Here is an 18,260-nt window from a genome sequence, read left to right on the forward strand (position 1 = left end):
CATCTGATTCAAACTGTTCCAACTTCTAAATATTCAGCCTGTTCAGGAATTGTGTGCTCTACTTCAACAATTGTAAAAAGAAATTCCAGGATTTCCCATAATTCCTTTTTTTTTTTGTTGCATTTTCCCCATTCAAAATGAATTGGCCACTTTTCAAACTTCCGCCATTTCTACATTTTTCAACAGATTCAAACCATTCCACCTTCAACACATTCCACCATTCCGGAAATTCAAACTATAATTTTTCCAAGCTCAAAAACATTCCAGGATTTTCCAGAATTTCTGCTTTTCCAAAGCCCTATTTCCACTCTTTTTTCTGTCGACTGCTCCTTCCAGAATTTTTTACGCATTTCAACCGTTCCACCGTTAAAACATTCCGTTTAATCAGGACAAAAAACAAAGTTGTTTTTTGAACTGGTAAAAGTCCCGGTTTTCCCAAAATTCCAGGAATTTTGTATTACTATTTCTCAATTCAACATGTTACTACTTCAACATTTGTCGACCGATTTGAAAAATGTCAACACCAACCATTTCAACTCATTGAGACCATTCAACTTTTTTACCATTTTCCAAAAAAATTCCCGCTTTTCCCGAAATTCTTATTGAAATCAATGGGACATTCTTCAAAGTTGCACAATTTCCACATTTGTCATGTGATTCAAACTGTTACAACTTCAAAATATTCAGCCTATTCAGGAATTGTGTGCTCTACTTCAAGAATTGTAAAAAAATTTCCAGGATTTCCCATAATTCCTTTTTTTTTTTTTTTTTGCATTTTCCCCATTCAAAATGAATTGTCCATTTTTCAAACTTCCACCATTCCCACATTCTTCAACCGATTCAAACCATTCCACCTTCAACACATTCAACTCATTCTGGACATTGAAACTACCATTTTTCCACATTCAACAAATTTCCAGGAATTTCGGTTTTTTGGTAACCTATTTCCACCCTTCTTAAGTTTGACTACCCCTTTCCCATTTTTCAACCCATTTCAACCGTTCCACCGTCAAAACACTCCTCATATTCAGGACAAAAACCAAGTTGGTTAAGGAAATAGAAACATTCCCGGTTTTCCCGAAATTCCAGGAAATTCTCAATTAAAAACTGTTACTATTTCAACATTTCTTGACCAATTTAAACAATTCCAACACCAACCAATTCAGCTCATTAGGACATTCATGCTCCTAATTATTTTCAAAAAAAAATCCCACTTTTCTCAAAATTCCCAAATTTCCAGGAAGTTCCCATTGAAATGAATGGGACATTTTCCAAGTTGCACAATTCCCACATTTTTCTACCTATTTAAACCATTCCAATATCAACACATTCCACTCATCCTGGACATTCAAACTAACATTTCCCCAAGTCCCAAACCAAATTACGGTTTTCCTGGAAATTTGAACCCTTCAACATTCAAACCATTCCAACATTCAAACTATTCTTACATTCATACTACATTCTGTCAGCATTTCAGTTCAACTTCAGCATTGGAGCATTCACTTCATTAGTTTTGGATGATACCACAAATCCAGGGCTCAATCCGATACCAAGTAGTTACAGGATCATACATTGGTCATATTCAAAGTCCTTATGTGTCCAGGGACGTATTTCCTGACTTTATAAACATAATATACATTTAAAAAAAACGAAAGAAGATGTTGCTATGCCAAAAAATATCAATATAATCATAGAAGTATCGACTAGATACGCTCCTGTACTTGGTATCATTACAGTGGATGTCAGGTGTAGATCCACCAATGGCGTTTGTTTACATTGTGATGCCGATGAGCTACGGTGTGTAGTGAAGCATGTTTAGCTATTCCTGGTCCTGCAGGGATGATACTTGTAAGAAACTCACTTTGTTTGTCGCCATGGAGACCAGGATTAGGGATTTAGAAGTAGCTACAACACCGCAGATGAACGTTAGCCGCTATCTAGCTAGCCGGTAGTTTTTAAGCCAAAATGTGTACGTTCTCCCTTTGCTGTCTACACACTGTGTCTGCTTGTAAGTACTCTGTGATTGTGCGCTGCCGAACATGCTCCTCTGATCGTAAACCAGCAACGACGGGGGTTGGGGAGGAATGGGGGACCGGTATTTTTTAGAGGCGGTATAGTACCGTATATGATTCATTAGTATCGTGGTACTATACTAACTCTAATATACATACATTTTTGTACCAGTCCCAAAATGTATTGGTATCAGGACAACACTAGGCTCACTATGGAAGCGCTAAAAACTACAACAAAGATGGTGGGGAGAAGACGCTGTCCAAGTGGAGGCACGTAACCAAGACTAAACGGCGCATCCTGAAGAGACCGTCAGAAAGCGTCTTGAAGATGATCTGTAAAACATCATCTATGCAACATTTTGACCAAAGATTAACCACCGTCACATGTTATGTACCGTATTTTTCGGAGTATAAGTCGCTCCGGAGTATAAGTCGCACCGGCCGAAAATGCATAATAAAGAAGAAAAAAAACATATATAAGTCGCACTAGAGTATACTCCAGTGCGAAAAAAACATATATAAGTCGCACTAGAGTATACTCCAGTGCGACTTATATATGTTTCTTTCCTTCTTTATTATGCATTTTCGGCCAGTGCAACTTATACTCCGGAGCGACTTATACTCCGAAAAATACGGTACATGTCTACAAAGTACAAAATATGTTTTCTTCCCCTTTAAATGTGCTTAATGCTGCCACTGTGTGTGTGTTCTGGCAATGCTTACTTAATGGGGACTAGGGATGACACTCGAAACCGGTTTTCCCGGTTGTTCGATAAGAAAAGAACCGAGTCCTCGGACTCAAATCCCTTTTTGAGAACCGGTACCCGTTATCGAGACCACTATAGTAAAGAAAAAGAGTTGGTTCTTCATTCGAATCCCTTCCCGACCAGAAATGCCCCGTGGGACATCACAAGAAATGACGTCACGTAGCTCAGTCATTAGGCGCAGATAGCGAAAGCAGGAAAAACAATGGACCGGAAAAAGCGCTCCAAGGTGTAATAAAGTTCAAAACAAAAGGTATAATCCAATGAATAACTTTACTGAGAGATTTGAGCAGGGTACAAACACATGACCAACACTTTTACGACCAACATAGCAACCAGGCTAGCAACGCACCTCCTTTACGGCAGCTGTCGCAACGTTCTTAAAGCAACTGCAGCACATACATATATATACAACATCCCTTTTTGAACTTTTGTTTTTCTTTCCTTGTAAACGTTACAAAATCACACTGTATATGTGTTGTCTGTCTAATTATAAATAATGCAGACGAGGCGTGTTGGCTGAGTTCTTGACGTTTACTTTCACAGCGTGCTCATAACCTCATTCTTAGCTTCCGGGTGGTGACATGCAACAACACCTTTCGGGGCTACCGCGCATGCTCGTCGCTCCCGTTGCATGCTGGGTAGTGTAGTTGTTATATTCCCTGGCTCATAACGTCACATCTTTCCCCCTATAAAGAAATAATGTTAACTCAATAAAGTGTATTTCTTTTTTTAGCTTTGACTTTTCATTTTTTAGCATTGTAACCACATTTGCAAACAACTTTTCTCTTCATAGAATTTTCTTTCAATAAAGAAATAAAGTGCAAAAATGTCAAAGCATCATAACAAACAGTTATGTCAAATAGCAGCAGAAGTGCACTTTTTGGAGAGCTCTATTATTTTCAGTTTTGTGCCCAAGGGACTGATTTTATTTAACACTATATTATTATTTATACACCTATAGTGATCACAGAGACAGGTTGTTTTTGTGTTACTGTATATATTTGTTTTTCTGAAAAATCCCACTTAATATACTTTGGGTAACAACAGTCAATATTTATTTATTTTATTTTATTTTTTTAGTGGGGTATCAGTCAATATTTTTTTTTTCTTCTTATATAATACAAGTGAGCTTTTGTTAAACCAAATATTGTGGGTTTTTTTCCATATACAACAACCTATCTGGACTCGATAAGAGAATCGATAAGGAATCGGTTCGATAAGAGGATTCGATAATAGGCTCGAACTCGATAATTTCTTTTTAAACATCATCCCTAATGGGGACATCACTCTGTTTACACAGTCACCTTTAGGGGACCTCTGACGGTATGGGGACAAAAGGGCAACCTTTTAAAAGGATGTTAATCATTTAAAAAGGTTTAACCATTAATAGTACTGTGATTCTGTATGGTATCCATCCTTAGTTAAAACTAATATATTTTTCCAAAAACAAAATCTGGTTTAGTATTCATTAGGATGACATTTTCATACAGCATGATTATAAAACATTATTACCTTAAAGTAGGATTCACATTCAGAATTTTCCATCCTTCTATATATGGTAGTTGGAGTGGCAGACAACTTTATTACTGCTAAATAGCAGTTTTCAGTAATGTCACAGAAGATGCAGGATTTGCTTTATTTAACATTTAAGTGGTGAAACTTCCTATAAGAGGACAGCTGTAGTGCTGTATTCTGAGGATCATGTCATATTTTTTCTTTTAAACGGTCCTCAGTGGTCATGTACAAATTTGTGTGAATTATGCAAAATTATTTAAATTTGGTCCCCATGAACCATATGAACTCTTTTTCCCCAGGGTGCCCAGTAAGAATGATCAGCACATTACTTCATCAATCCAGAGATTTAAAGACGTGTATGAGCTAACTGGCCAGTTGACATTTTACACCATTTTTTTTATGCCTTCACAACCTGTAGAAAGGCTGGTCCCCACAAGTCATGATCCAAAACTTGGTCCCCATTCCAAATAATAACCAGTATGTGTGTGTGTGTGTGTGTGTGTGTGTGTGTGTGTGTGTAACCACATGCTAATGGCATGATTTGCCATGTGTGATAGCTGTTGACGGCGTGTTAGCATTACCTGGGTCAGCGTCCCGTTAGCGATGCTAGCTTTGATTGGGTCTTAAACAGTTTCAAGTTTATTGACTTGGAGGTGGGGGGGGGGGGGGGGGGGGAGGGGGGGGGGAGTGAAACAGCGTTTCAGTTCCAAATGAACGTCATCTAAACTGGGACCACAACCAAAACCATCAACCCTAACCTCGCTTCTGCTGCCCGTGTGTGTGTGTGTGTGTGTGTGTGGGTGTGTGTGTGTGTGTGTGTGTGTGTGTGTGTGTGTGTGTGTGTGTGTGTGTGTGTGTGCGTGCGTACGGCGATGCTTCTTGTCTGGACTGCGTCAGGTGTGAGATGCACGCACTGTGGGACACTTTTGTGTATGTGTGTACACAAGAGTCCTGTCTGTTCACGGACATTTTTGCAGCATTCAAGCATCTACTTCTCTGTTGAAGACCCACCATACTTTAATACTGTATTTTTTGCACTATAAGGCACACTTAAAATCCTATAATTTTCTCAAAAATCGACAGTGCGCCTTATAACCCGATGTACGGATATATTCTGGTTGTGCTCATCGACCTCGAGGCATTTTTTTGGGGGGTACAAGGTGTAATGATAAGTGTGACCAGTAGATGGCAGTCACACATGAGAGATACGTGTGGACTGCAGGCTGACACCTGTTTGATAAATGACGCTAGCAAGCAAGCCCAAGACGTTGAAGTTTCAGTGAGAATATACAAACCCCGTTTCCATTTGAGTTGGGAAATTGTGTTAGATGTAAATATAAACGGAATACAATGATTTGCAAATCATTTTCAACCCATATTCAGTTGAATATGCTACAAAGACAACATATTTGATGTTCAAACTCATAAACATTTTTTTTGTGTGCAAATAATCATTAACTTTAGAATTTGATGCCAGCAACACGTGACAAAGACGTTGGGAAAGGTGGCAATAAATACTGATAAAGTTGAGGAATGCTCATCAAACACTTATTTGGAACATCCCACAGGTGAACAGGCTAATTGGGAACAGGTGGGTGCCATGATTGGGTATAAAAGTAGATGCCATGAAATGCTCAGTCATTCACAAACAAGGATGGGGCGACGGTCACCACTTTGTCAACAAATGCGTGAGCAAATTGTTGAACAGTTTAAGAACAACATTTCTCAACCAGCTATTGCAAGGAATTTAGGGATTTCACCATCTACACTCCGTAATATCATCAAAGGGTACAGAGAATCTGGAGAAATCACTGCACGTAAGCAGCTAAGCCCGTGACCTTCCATCCCTCAGGCTGTACTGCATCAACAAGCGACATCAGTGCGTAAAGGATATCACCACGTGGGCTCAGGAACACTTTGGAAAACCACTGTCAGTAACTACAGTTGGTCGCTACATCTGTAAGTGCAAGTTAAAACTCTCCTATGCAAGGCGAAAACCGTTTATCAACAACACCCAGAAACGCAGTCGGCTTCGCTGGGCCTGAGCTCATCTAAGATGGACTGATACAAAGTATGACGAGTCCACATTTCAAATTTTTGGAAACTGTGGACGTCGTGTCCTCCGGACCAAAGAGGAAAAGAACCATCCGGATTGTTCTAGGCGCAAAGTGTAAAAGCCAGCATGTGTGATGGTATGGGGGTGTATTAGTGCCCAAGACATGGGTAACTTACACATCTGTGAAGGGGCCATTAATGCTGAAAGGTACATACAGGTTTTGGAGCAACATATGTTGCCATCCAAGCAACGTTACCATGGACGCCCCTGCTTATTTCAGCAAGACAATGCCAAGCCGCGTGTTACATCATAGTAAAAGAGTGCGGGTACTAGACTGGCCTGCCTGTAGTCCAGACCTGTCTCCCATTGAAAATGTGTGGCGCATTATGAAGCCTAAAATACCACAACAAAGACCCCCGGACTGTTGAACAACTTAAGCTGTACATCAAGCAAGAATGGGAAAGAATTCCACCTGAGAAGCTTCAAAAATGTGTCTCCTCAGTTCCCAAACGTTTACTGAGTGTTGTTAAAAGGAAAGGCCATGTAACACAGTGGTGAACATGCCCTTTCCCAACTACTTTGGCACGTGTTGCAGCCATGAAATTCTAAGTTAATTATTATTTGCAAAGTTTATGAGTTAGAACATCAAATATGTTGTCTTTGTACTGCATTCAATTGAATATGGGTTGAAAAGGATTGGCAAATCATTGTATTCCGTTTATATTTACATCTAACACAATTTCCCAACTCATATGGAAACGGGGTTTGTAGAAGATTACATACAGTCCTCAAAAATCTGTCAGAATGTTTTAGTACGACTTTGGTAAGCTACTCCACCGGTGAAAAGACGGTGGAACCTGGCCTTCCAAGTCCTCCAGCAATTGTGTGGTTCCAAAAGCTGGCACCACGACGCCGACGGGGGGGTCCCTGCGAAGTCACCCGCTGGCCGGATTATTTTGTTTGGAACTGGCATGATATTGGTAGTTGTGACCCCAAGGACGGGAGACGGCGGGCAGACAAGAAGAGTCTTTAATGAGAAATACTAAAGACTAGTGCAGCAGGTGCATGGGGGAAGCAATGGCATATCCCCGAGACGCTAAAAAGAGAAAAGTTGATGACGAATGGCGTGTTTTCAACAAGACATGGACTGCCAAGTAAAGGTAAAGCTGTGTGCTTAATTTGTGGTACACATGTTGCTGTGTTTAAAGAATATAGTGTAACCACCTGCTGAGGTTGATGTTGTCTTCTTGAGTTGCGTAAATGAGGAGTGAGGATAGACGTGAGTGTGGAAGGAACGAGATAAGTTGAGCTGTGTTAGTATAGCTTGCTCAATAAAAGTTTAAAAAGAGCGTCAGACTTGGTGTGCACTTCTTCTGGACGCTACAGTTGGTGGCAGAAGAAAAACTTTGCGCATACTGCGCTGCTTAATTGTGTGCTCAGCCTGCTACGTCATTGAGAGGTACGTGCCACGTGAGGAGAGAGAGAGAGAGAGAGAGAGAGAGAGAGAGAGAGAGAGAGAGAGAGAGAGAAGAGAGGCAGTGTCTACAGGTGCAGCGCACACTGCTTGCCATGGGGGAATTCCGCCCTCAATGAAGACTCCCAGGTTTGATGGCAAGGCGAACTGGGAGGCATTTCATCCCACTTCTGACATCAATTGTAGAGTCCAGAAGAAGTGCACACCAAGTCTGACGCTCTTTTTAAACTTCTATTGAGCAAGCTATACTAACACAGCTCAACTTATCTCGTTCTTTCCACACGCACGTCTATCCTCACTCCTCATTTCTGCAACAGCAACGCTTCCTCCTTCTTCGCCAATCACCTTACAGGCGGGCTACGTTCACAACAAAGAGGCGGCAGGATAAAGTGACAGAAATTGAAATTTTTGCATTGTATTATACATCAGGAAGTGTTGTGTAAGAAAGTGTTAAAAATAAAACCATCAAAAGCCATCTGCTTTTGTATAAAGATAAGTTAGGTTAAATGAAAATATTATTATTTTTTATCTTACGGTATATCAAAAATAATTGAAGCAAAATTGAATTGAAATATTGTCGGTGTGGCCCTCCAGCAGTGCTCGGGTTGCTCATGCGGCCCCCGGTAAAAATTAATTGCCCACCCCTGGTCTAGGTTGCCAATCAGGGAAAGGTGAAGGAGACAGTGCTCGGACCAGAGGAACCCATTCGGAATTTAACAAAACTCAAAAAGACAGTAGCTTCTTCCCCAAAAAACGGATTCCCTCTTAAAGAAGTCCAAAATCAAGAATACTAAGGACTAGTGCAGCAGGAAAGTGCACAGGAAGCATGGGGAAAGCTGTGCTGAAACACAGCATTGTCAAGACAAAACATGAAACAACGATCCAGCCTTGTCTGGCATTGCCTGATTGGCAATCCGGAACAGGTGTGTCTCGGTTGCCAATCAGGTACAGGTGAAGGAGACCACCAGACCGGAAGTGGAACTAAAATACGAGCGCTTAACAGGACCCAAATACAGAAAAATAAGGAAACACCAAACGAGGTCGGACCGACATTGACAGGCCATGACACATAATATACAATCATTATTCAACATGCGTCATGTGACCATGTGTGTCCACGTACACACGCTTGTTACGCGTGCTGCCTGGGAGGTTAGTGTGAACATTTAATGACAGGCCTCAGTGTGTGTGTGTGTGTGTGTGTGTGTGTGTGTGTGTGTGTGTGTGTGTGTGTGTGTGTGTGTAATGAGAAGAGAAAAGTTCCGTGTGATTATAGGCCTCCTTTTGGAACCAGAAAGACTAAATATGGCTTCAGACTAAACACCACACACATACGAACACACACACACACACGGTTTACCATGCATGTTTGATTTCTGCTCAATAGTCTGATTGAGGAGGGAGAGACACAAAAACGCAGACAACTTACTGCAACAAGATAAATAGTAACTTAAAGGCCTACTGAAATGAATTTTTTTTTATTTAAACGGGGATAGCAGATCTATTCTATGTGTCATACTTGATCATTTCGCGATATTGCCATATTTTTGCTGAAAGGATTTAGTATAGAACAACGACGATAAAGATCGCAACTTTTGGTATCTGATTAAAAAAAAAGGCTTGCCCCTACCGGAAGTAGCGTGACGCAGTCAATTGAACATTTCCGCAAAATTCCCTATTGTTTACAATGATGGCCGCCAGAAGTGAGAGAGATTCGGACCGAGAAAGCCACGATTTCCCCATTAATTTGAGCGAGGATGAAAGATTTGTGGATGAGTAAAGTGCAAGTGAAGGACTAGTGGGGAGTGGAAGCTATTCAGATAGGGAAGATGCTGTGAGAGCCGGGGGTGACCTGATATTCAGCTGGGAATGACTACAACAGTAAATAAACACAAGACATATATATACTCTATTAGCCACAACACAACCAGGCTTATATTTAATATGCCACAAATTAATCCCGCATAAAAACACCTAGGTGTTTGTTATGCTAGCTCCTAGCTACTAGCTACTAGCTCCCGTCCATATAACCCGCCAATACAATTCAAACACCTGCACAACACACACACTCACTCAGCCCAAAGGACCGTTCACCTAACGCAAGGTTCAAAAAGCTTATATATTTAACCAAAGTTACGTACGTGACACGCACGTACGGGCAAGCGATCAAATGTTTGGAAGCGCGCGGGTGGGACCTGGTATTCAGCTGGAAATGACTACAACAGTAAATAAACACAAGACATATATATACTCTATTAGCCACAACACAACCAGGCTTGTATTTAATATGCCACAAATTAATCCCGCATCACAAACACCTAGGTGTTTGTTATGCTAGCTCCTAGCTACTAGCTCGAGCTAGTTATAGTAAGTGATCAAATGTTTGGAAGCGCAGCTGCATACTCACGGTATCGCGTCTGCGTCTGTGTATCCAAATCAAAGTCCTCCTGGTAAGAGTCTCTGTTGTCCGAGTTCTTCGATCTTGACTGCATCTTTCGGGAATGTAAACAATGAAACGCCGACTGTGTTGTGTTGATGACTTCCCTCGCAAAATACTCCGACTTTCTTCTTTGCTTGCTCAGCTTCTTTCTCCATAATGTAATGAACAAATTGCAACAGATTCACCAACACAGATGTCCAGAATACTGTGGAATAATGAGATGAAAACAGCTATTTCGTATTGGCTTCAATGGGGAAGCCATACCTCTGTTTCACTGGCTACATCACGCGCATACGTCATCCTCCAAAGGAATTTTCAAGCGGAAGTTTAGCGGGAAATTTAAAATTGCACTTTATGAGTTAACCCGGCCGTATTGGCATGTGTTGCAATGTTAAGATTTCATCATTGATATATAAACTATCAGACTGCGTGGTCGGTAGTAGTGGGTTTCAGTAGGACTTTAATAATAATCTTATAATGTAGTAGAGAAATACTGAAAAAATGAAGAAAATGAAGCAGCATTCACATTAAAAAGGACTTAAAAGTGATTGAGTTTTACTGTGCATTAGAGTTAAAGTACCAATGATTGTCACACACACACTAGGTGTGGCGAAATTATTCTCTGCATTTGACCCGTCACCCTTGATGACCCCCTGGGACACCTCCCAGGGGGTCATCAAGGGTGACAGGTCCTCACATTTCCCCATTGTTTACACCAGCAGCTAGAGAGATTCGGACCGAGAAAGCGACGATTACCCCATTAATTTGAGCCAGGATGAAAGATTCGTGGATGAGGAACGTGAGAGTAAAGGACTAGAGTGCAGTGCAGGACGTATCTTTTTTCGCTCTGACCGTAACTTAGGTACAAGGGTTCGTTGGATACCACACTTTCTCCTTTTTCTATTGTGGATCACGGATTTGTATTTTAAACCACCTCGGATACTATATCCTCTTGAAAATGAGAGTCAAGAACGCGAAATGGACATTCACAGTGACTTTTATCTCCACGACAATACATCGGCGAAGCTCTTTAGCTACGGAGCTAACATGATAGCATCATGCTTAAATGCAGATAGAAACAAAATAAATAAACCCCTGACTGGAAGGATAGACAGAAGATCAACAATACTATTAAACCATGGACATGTAACTACACGGTTAATGCTTTCCAGGCTGGCGAAGCTTAACAATGCTGTTGCTAACGACGCCATTGAAGCTAACTTAGCAACGGGACCTCACAGAGCTATGCTAAAAACATTAGCTATCCACCTACGCCAGCCCTCATCTGCTCATCAACACCCGTGCTCACCTGCGTTCCAGCGATCGACGGAGCGACGATCATAGATGCGGTCGGCGGCTCGGAGACGGAGGAAGTCAAGGTGAGGTCGGCGGCTAGCGCGTCTGCTATCCATCTCAAAGTGCTCCTGGTTGTGTTGCTGTAGTCCGCCGCTAATACACCGATCCCACCTACAACTTTCTTCTTTGCAGTCTTCATTGTTCATTAAACAAATTGCAAAAGATTCACCAACACAGATGTCCAGAATACTGTGGAATTTTGAGATGAAAACAGAGCTTTTTGTATTGGATTCAATGGGGTCCGAATACTTCCGTTTCAACGATTGACGTCACGCGCATACGTCATCATACATAGACGTTTCCAAGCGGAAGTTTAGCGGGAAATTTAATATTGCACTTTATAAGTTAACCCGGCCGTATTGGCATGTGTTGCAATGTTAAGATTTCATCATTGATAACTTCCGGTTGGAAACGTCTATGTATGATGACGTATGCGCGTGACGTCACGACGGCAATGGAAGTATTCGTACCCAATGTGTCACCATACAAACTTCTCTGTTTTCATGGAACAATTCCACAGTATTCTGGACATCTGTGTTGGTGAATCTTTTGCAATTTGTTTAATGGACAATTGAGACTGCAAATAAGAAAGTTGTAGGTGCAATCGGTGTATTAGCGGCTGGCTGTAGCAACACAATCAGGAGGTTGTGTTGTGTTTGAGCTGGATAGCAGACGCACTACCGTGAGTACAGCTTTGGCTTCCAAACATTTGATCGCTTGCCCGTACGTGCGTGTCGCTATGTGCATGTCACGTACGTAACTTTGGGGAAATATATGTTTCTTGCCGACTCTGATGGCGGCCGGGGTGTCGTCGAAAGCTACAACGCCCGCCGCCGCCGCCGCTCCGTAGTTAGCTTCAATTGTTAAGCTTCGCCAAGCTGGAAATTATTAACCGTGTATTTACATGTTCATGGTTTAATAGTATTGTTGATCTTCTGTCTATCCTTCCAGTCAGGGTTTTTTTTTTATTTGTTTCTATCTGCATTTGAGCCTGATGCTATCACGTTAGCTCCGTAGCTAAGTTAGCTTCAATTGTTAAGCTTCGCCAAGCTGGAAATTATTAACCGTGTATTTACATGTTCATGGTTTAATAGTATTGTTGATCTTCTGTCTATCCTTCCAGTGAGGGTTTTTTTTATTTTGTTTCTATCTGCATTTGAGCCCGATGCTATCACGTTAGCTCCGTAGCTAAAGTGCTTCAACGATGTATTGTCGTGGAGATAAAAGTCACTGTGAATGTCTATTTCGCGTTCTCGACTCTCATTTTCAAGAGGATATAGTATCCGAGGTGGTTTAAAATACAAATCCGTGATCCACAATAGAAAAAGGAGAAAGTGCGGAATCCAATGAACCCTTGTACCTAAGTTACGGTCAGAGCGAAAAAAGATACGTCCTGCCCTGCATTCTAGTCCTTCACTCTCACGTACCTCATCCACAAATCTTTCATCCTCGCTCAAATTAATGGGGTAATCGTCGCTCTCTTGGTCCGAATCGCTCTCGCTGCTGGTGTAAACAATGGGGAAATGTGAGGAGCCCTTCAGCCTGTGACGTCACGCTACTTCCGGTACAGGCAAGGCTTTTTTTAATCAGCAATCAAAAGTTGCGAACTTTATCGTCGATGTTCTCTACTAAATCCTTTCAGCAAAAATATGGCAATATCGCAAAATGATCAAGTATGACACATAGAATGGATCTGCTATCCCCGTTTAAATAAAAAAAAAATCATTTCAGTAGGCCTTTAAGTATCATGTCTTTGCAGTCTATTCAATTGAATATAAGTTGAAAATGATTTGCAAATCATTGTATTCTGTTTTTATTTACCATTCACACAACGTGCCAAATGCACTGGTTTTGGGGTTTTGTAATTACAGCCAAGAGCAATGCACTGTGGGAAATGTAGCACCATCCAAAGCCCTTTGAACGTAAATATAATCAGGACGTACCGTAAGAGTGGCGATATTCTGACACACGCTTTGTGATCACTGAGAGGAATTTCTTCCTTTTTCATTTTAGCAAAACATTTAGGACAACACTCTGGGGAACTCCTTTGCTCCGAGTGCACAAAACAAGCACTCGCTTGGAAGAGTTTGATGTGGAAGAAGTAGAGCAGGTAGTAGAAAGACTTCACAGAAGAGCGCAAGCTGTTGTTCCTAGGACACGCCCTCGTCCCCAAACAACAAGGCTACGTGTCCCTTTGAAACGGCATCATGGCACAACGTCTGATGATGTGGCACAGCGAGCACCCTCATCACAAAAACAAACACCTCGTGATGTCAGGCCTTCATTCGTTGCATCCGCACCCACTCAACACATTGCAGATGCCACATTGAGCCCGAGAGTAACCCTTGCTGAGGAGCAGCGAGCCTACAATGGAGGAGAACATCGCCTCCTACCTGAAGTTTCTGGAGGGGAACTACAGGAAGATGTTGATTGAAAACTCTGAGCTTTCCAACACCATGAGGGCCAACGAGAAGACACAGGCCGAGTTGCGCAAGAGCAACGTGGAGCTGGACAAGTTCAAAGTGGAGCTGCGCACCGTCAACGTGGAGCTGGACCATGTCCAGGTGGAGCTGTGCAAGACCAACCGAGAGCTGGACCACCTCAAAATGGCCACGCAGATGTCCCACAAGGAGGCGCGCTGGAGGCGGGAGAAGGAGGAGCTGCTCCGAGGCAAGGAATCGCTGCACGACAACACTCACAACAGGGAGAGACCTCATCTGGTGGGTATACGCCAGACCAGATTGATGGATTGTTGGATTAGTTCATTCAACCAGTGTTGTGCCACCTCCGTTTAGGACTGCTTTGTCGTAACTACCAAGGTCCAGGGCTTGACGGAAAATAACAACATGGAGGAGAACGAGCAAGACATGGACTGTCAGGAAAAGTCAGGGACTGACCAAAAGACGAATGAGGTGAAGGAGGAGAAACAGAGTGAAGGAGAGACACACAGCGATCATAGGACAGAGGAGAAGGTCAATCACGACCACAAAGACCAGGCGAAAGGCCAGAGGGAGGAGGAAGAGAAAAAGAGGGCGAAGGATGAGAACAAGCGGGATAGTGATCAGGAGGTGGCGGAGAAGATGGCGAAGAAGCAAAATAATGACAGGGAGGGAAAGGAGGAGGAGCAAGGAATTGATCAGGAGAAGATGGCGGAGGAGAAGGAGCCAGCGACGGACAAGAAAATGGGGAGGGAGAAGGAGCAGGAAAGTGACAAGGCGGAGAAGATGGAGATGGAGCAAGGGAGAGCAAATGGCAAAAAGGAGGAGGAGGGGAAGGTGGAGAGGGAGGAGGAAGAAGAGCGTCCACGGGAGAAGGTGGAGATGGAGAAGGAGCAACAGAGTGATCATAAGATGGAGAGGAAGAAGGAGCAAGAGAGTGATGAGAAGATGGAGAGGTGGAAGGAACACGAGAGTGACGAGAAGATAGAGAGGTGGAAGGAGCAAGAGTGTGACAAGATGGAGAGGAAGAAGGAACACGTGAGTGACGAAAAAATGGAGAGGTGGAGTGAGCAAGAGAGTGACGAGAAGATGGAGAGGTGGAAGGAGCAAGAGAGTGACGAGAAAATGGAGAGGAAAAAGGAACACAAGAGTGACGAGAAAATGGAGAGGAAGAAGGCGCAAAAGAGTGATGAGAAAATGGATAGGTGGAAGGATCAAGAGAGTGACGAGAAGATGGAGAGGAAGAAGGAACACGAGAGTGACGAGAAAATGGAGAGGTGGACGGCGCAAGAGAGTGACGAGAAGATGGAGAGGTGGAAGGAGCAAGAGAGTGACGAGAAAATGGAGAGGAAAAAGGAACACGAGAGTGACGAGAAAATGGAGAGGAAGAAGGCGCAAAAGAGTGACGAGAAAATGGAGAAGAAGAAGGAACACGAGAATGACGAGAAAATGGAGAGGAAGAAGGCGCAAAAGAGTGACGAGAAAATGGAGAGGAGGAAGGAACACGAGAGTGACGAGAAAATGGAGAGGAAGAAGGCGCAAAAGAGTGACGAGAAAATGGAGAGGAAGAAAGAACACGAGAGTGACGAGAAAATGGAGAGGAAGAAGGAACACGAGCGTGACGAAAAGAGGGAGAGAAAGAAGGAACATGAGAGTGACGAGAAAATGGAGAGGAAGAAGGCGCAAAAGAGCGACGAGAAAATGGAGAGAAAGAAAGAACACAAAAATGACGAGAAAATAGAGAGGAAGAAGAAACACGAGAGTGAAGAGAAGATGGAGAGGAAGAAAGAGCAAGAGAATGACGAGAAGATGGAGAGGGAGGAGGAGCAAGAGAGTGATGAGAAAATGGAGAGGAAGAAGGAACACAAGAGTGACGAGAAGATGGACAGGAAGAAGGAGCAAGAGAGTGACGAGAAGATGGAGAGGTGGACGGAGCAAGAGAGTGACGAGAAAATGGAGCGGAAGAAGGAACACAAGAGTGACGAGAAGATGGAGAGGAAGAAGGAACAAGAGAGTGACGAGAAGATGGAGAGGTGGACGGAGCAAGAGAGTGACGAGAAAATGGAGAGGAAGAAGGAACACGAGAGTGACGAGGACATGGAGAGGAAGAAGGAACACAAGAGTGACGAGAAGATGGAGAAGTGGACAGAGCAAGAGAGTGACGAGAAGATGAAGAGAAAGAAAGAACACAAAAGTGACGAGAAAATGGAGAGGAAGAAGGAACACGAGAGTGACGAGAAGATGGAGAGGAAGAAGGAGCAAGAGAGTGACGAGAAGATGGAGAAGGAGAAGGAGCAAGAGAGTGACGAGAAGATGGAGAGGGAGAAGGAGCAAAAGAGTGACGAGAAAATGGAGAGGAAGAAGGAGCAAGAGAGTGACGAGAAGATGGAGAAGGAGCAAGAGAGTGACGAGAAAATGGAGAGGGAGAAGGAGCAAGAGAATGGACAAAAAGAGAAAGAGGGGAAGGAGGACATCAGCCAGAAGAAGGAGAAAGAGGAGGATCTACTCAGGGAGGAGAAAGGGAGCAAAGAGGAAGCACAAAGCGATCAGAAGGAAGACAAAGAGGAGAAGAACAACAAGGAGAAGGAAAATGTCCAAAAGGAGAAGAAAGACACAATGTTAAGGAAGGAGGACAGACAGCAGGAGGAGAAAAAAGGCCTAAAGAACGAGGAGAGCCAGACGGCTTCAACTAGTTATGAGAGGAAAGAGGAGGAGTACAGACTGGAGGAGAAGTGGAAGGAGAGAAGAATGGCACTGATGGGGGAGTGGAGGGAGAGGGAGAAGAAGGAGCAGGAGAAGAAGAAGGAGAAAGACAAGAAGTTAAGGGAGGAATGGGAAGAGCGGGAGAAGAGAGAGGAGGAGAGGAGGCGAGAGAGGGAGAGGAGAATTAGGGCAGAGTGGAGGGCGAGGGAGAGGAGGGAGATGGAGAGGAAGAGAGAGAGGGACAGACTCAAAGCCGAGTTGAAGGAGAGAGATAAGAAGGAGGAGGAGCAGAGGAAGAGAGACAAGGAGGAGACCAAGGACAGGGAGAAGAGAGACGGGATGGAGAGCAGCGGGGAGGAGGAGTACAGGGAGAAGAGGGAGCAGGAGAAACTGAAGGCGGAGTGGAGAGAGCGGGAGAAGAAGGAGGAGGAGAAGAGGAAGGACAGGGACAGGAAACGCAAGGCAGAGTGGGAGGAGGTGCAGAGGAGAGACAAGGAGAAGAGGAAGGAGAGGGAGAAGAAGAGGGGAGACAAAAAAGAGAGCTCCTTCTCCCAAAAGCTGATGAGTCTCATGTGCTGCAGGGGACGCAATTGAGGAGAGGATTCTTTTTGTCTTCAACCAAGTTTGCAGCAGCATCTTGGATCTGACAGGAAAAAGGCAGTCTTTCCCTCATCAAAGGGGGCGGAGCTTCGTTCCCCGGGTCACTGTCCGCTGGAGATGGCATGTCCACGGGTCAGCTTCCAACATGGACCACTTATTAAATCTCCGCTTGACGACCAATGGCGACGGCGGGAAATGTTTCTTCACAAAAGGCTGAAAGGCTCGCCAACACGCGGACCCCCCATTGACCACTCCACTTTCAGACATTAAAGACATTTTAATGAGACAATGTTTGTGTCCTTGACTCGTATTAAAGTCAGCATGAGAAACTCGCACATCATACACCCAACAGCCACTTGATTAGGCACACCTGAGTCGGATGGAGACCAGAACTAACAGTACTCGTCGGTCCCGATTTTCTCTACTTTTCGTGTGTGTGTACGTGTGTTAATAAATGTTGATTTGTTCAACAATAAAATCAGTTTACCCGAGGTGTGTTGCCGTTAGGTATGTCCTCATCCAATACTGATTGTAGATATCTGTCCGACACCCGCAAAAAGACAAGTATCGAATCATTTTAATTTGCATGTAAAATGTCGGATATAAGCTCCGATACAAGCAGTCTGAAATTTGAAAAGCTGGACAGTCTGGTTCACAACTAATTGTCCTCCAATAAGTACACAAGGTTGGTCATTTCTTGTACAGACCTGAAAACCAGTGAAGTTGGCACTAGGGATGGAGACCAGAACTAACAGTTCATGTCGGTCCCGATTTTCTCTACTTTTCGTTTGTGTGTACGTGTGTTAATAAATGTTGTTGTTCAACAATAAAATCAGTTTGTCCGAGGTGTGTTGCCGTTAGGTGTGTCCTCATCCAATACTGATCGTAAATATCTGCCC

The 18,260-nt window shown here is 43.3% G+C and overlaps 2 protein-coding genes across 7 annotated transcripts in view; one reads left to right on the plus strand and one right to left on the minus strand.

Moving 5' to 3' along the window:
* The window catches only part of LOC133659820 (BMP-binding endothelial regulator protein-like), a 450,456-nt gene that overhangs the window by 236,028 nt on the left and 196,168 nt on the right, over nucleotides 1-18,260 (minus strand). The window lies entirely within an intron of this gene.
* On the plus strand, nucleotides 13,846-18,210 carry LOC133659822 (trichohyalin-like). Its single transcript, XM_062062605.1, has 2 exons — nucleotides 13,846-14,340; nucleotides 14,416-18,210. Exons 1-2 carry the CDS (start codon nucleotides 13,990-13,992, stop codon nucleotides 17,353-17,355), a joined length of 3,291 nt encoding a protein of 1,096 aa, XP_061918589.1. The 5' UTR covers nucleotides 13,846-13,989; the 3' UTR covers nucleotides 17,356-18,210.

Source organism: Entelurus aequoreus, linkage group LG11 (genome assembly GCF_033978785.1).
Source record: "Entelurus aequoreus isolate RoL-2023_Sb linkage group LG11, RoL_Eaeq_v1.1, whole genome shotgun sequence".
NCBI lineage: Eukaryota > Metazoa > Chordata > Actinopteri > Syngnathiformes > Syngnathidae > Entelurus > Entelurus aequoreus.

Excerpts from the sequence above, each read along its gene's own strand:
- LOC133659822 (XM_062062605.1), top strand. The coding sequence starts at position 13,990 with ATGGAGGAGAACATCGCCTCCTACCTGAAGTTTCTGGAGGGGAACTAC. Across the intron at positions 14,341-14,415 it reads ACAGGGAGAGACCTCATCTG|GACTGCTTTGTCGTAACTAC; the intron begins GTGGGTATACGC and ends ACCTCCGTTTAG.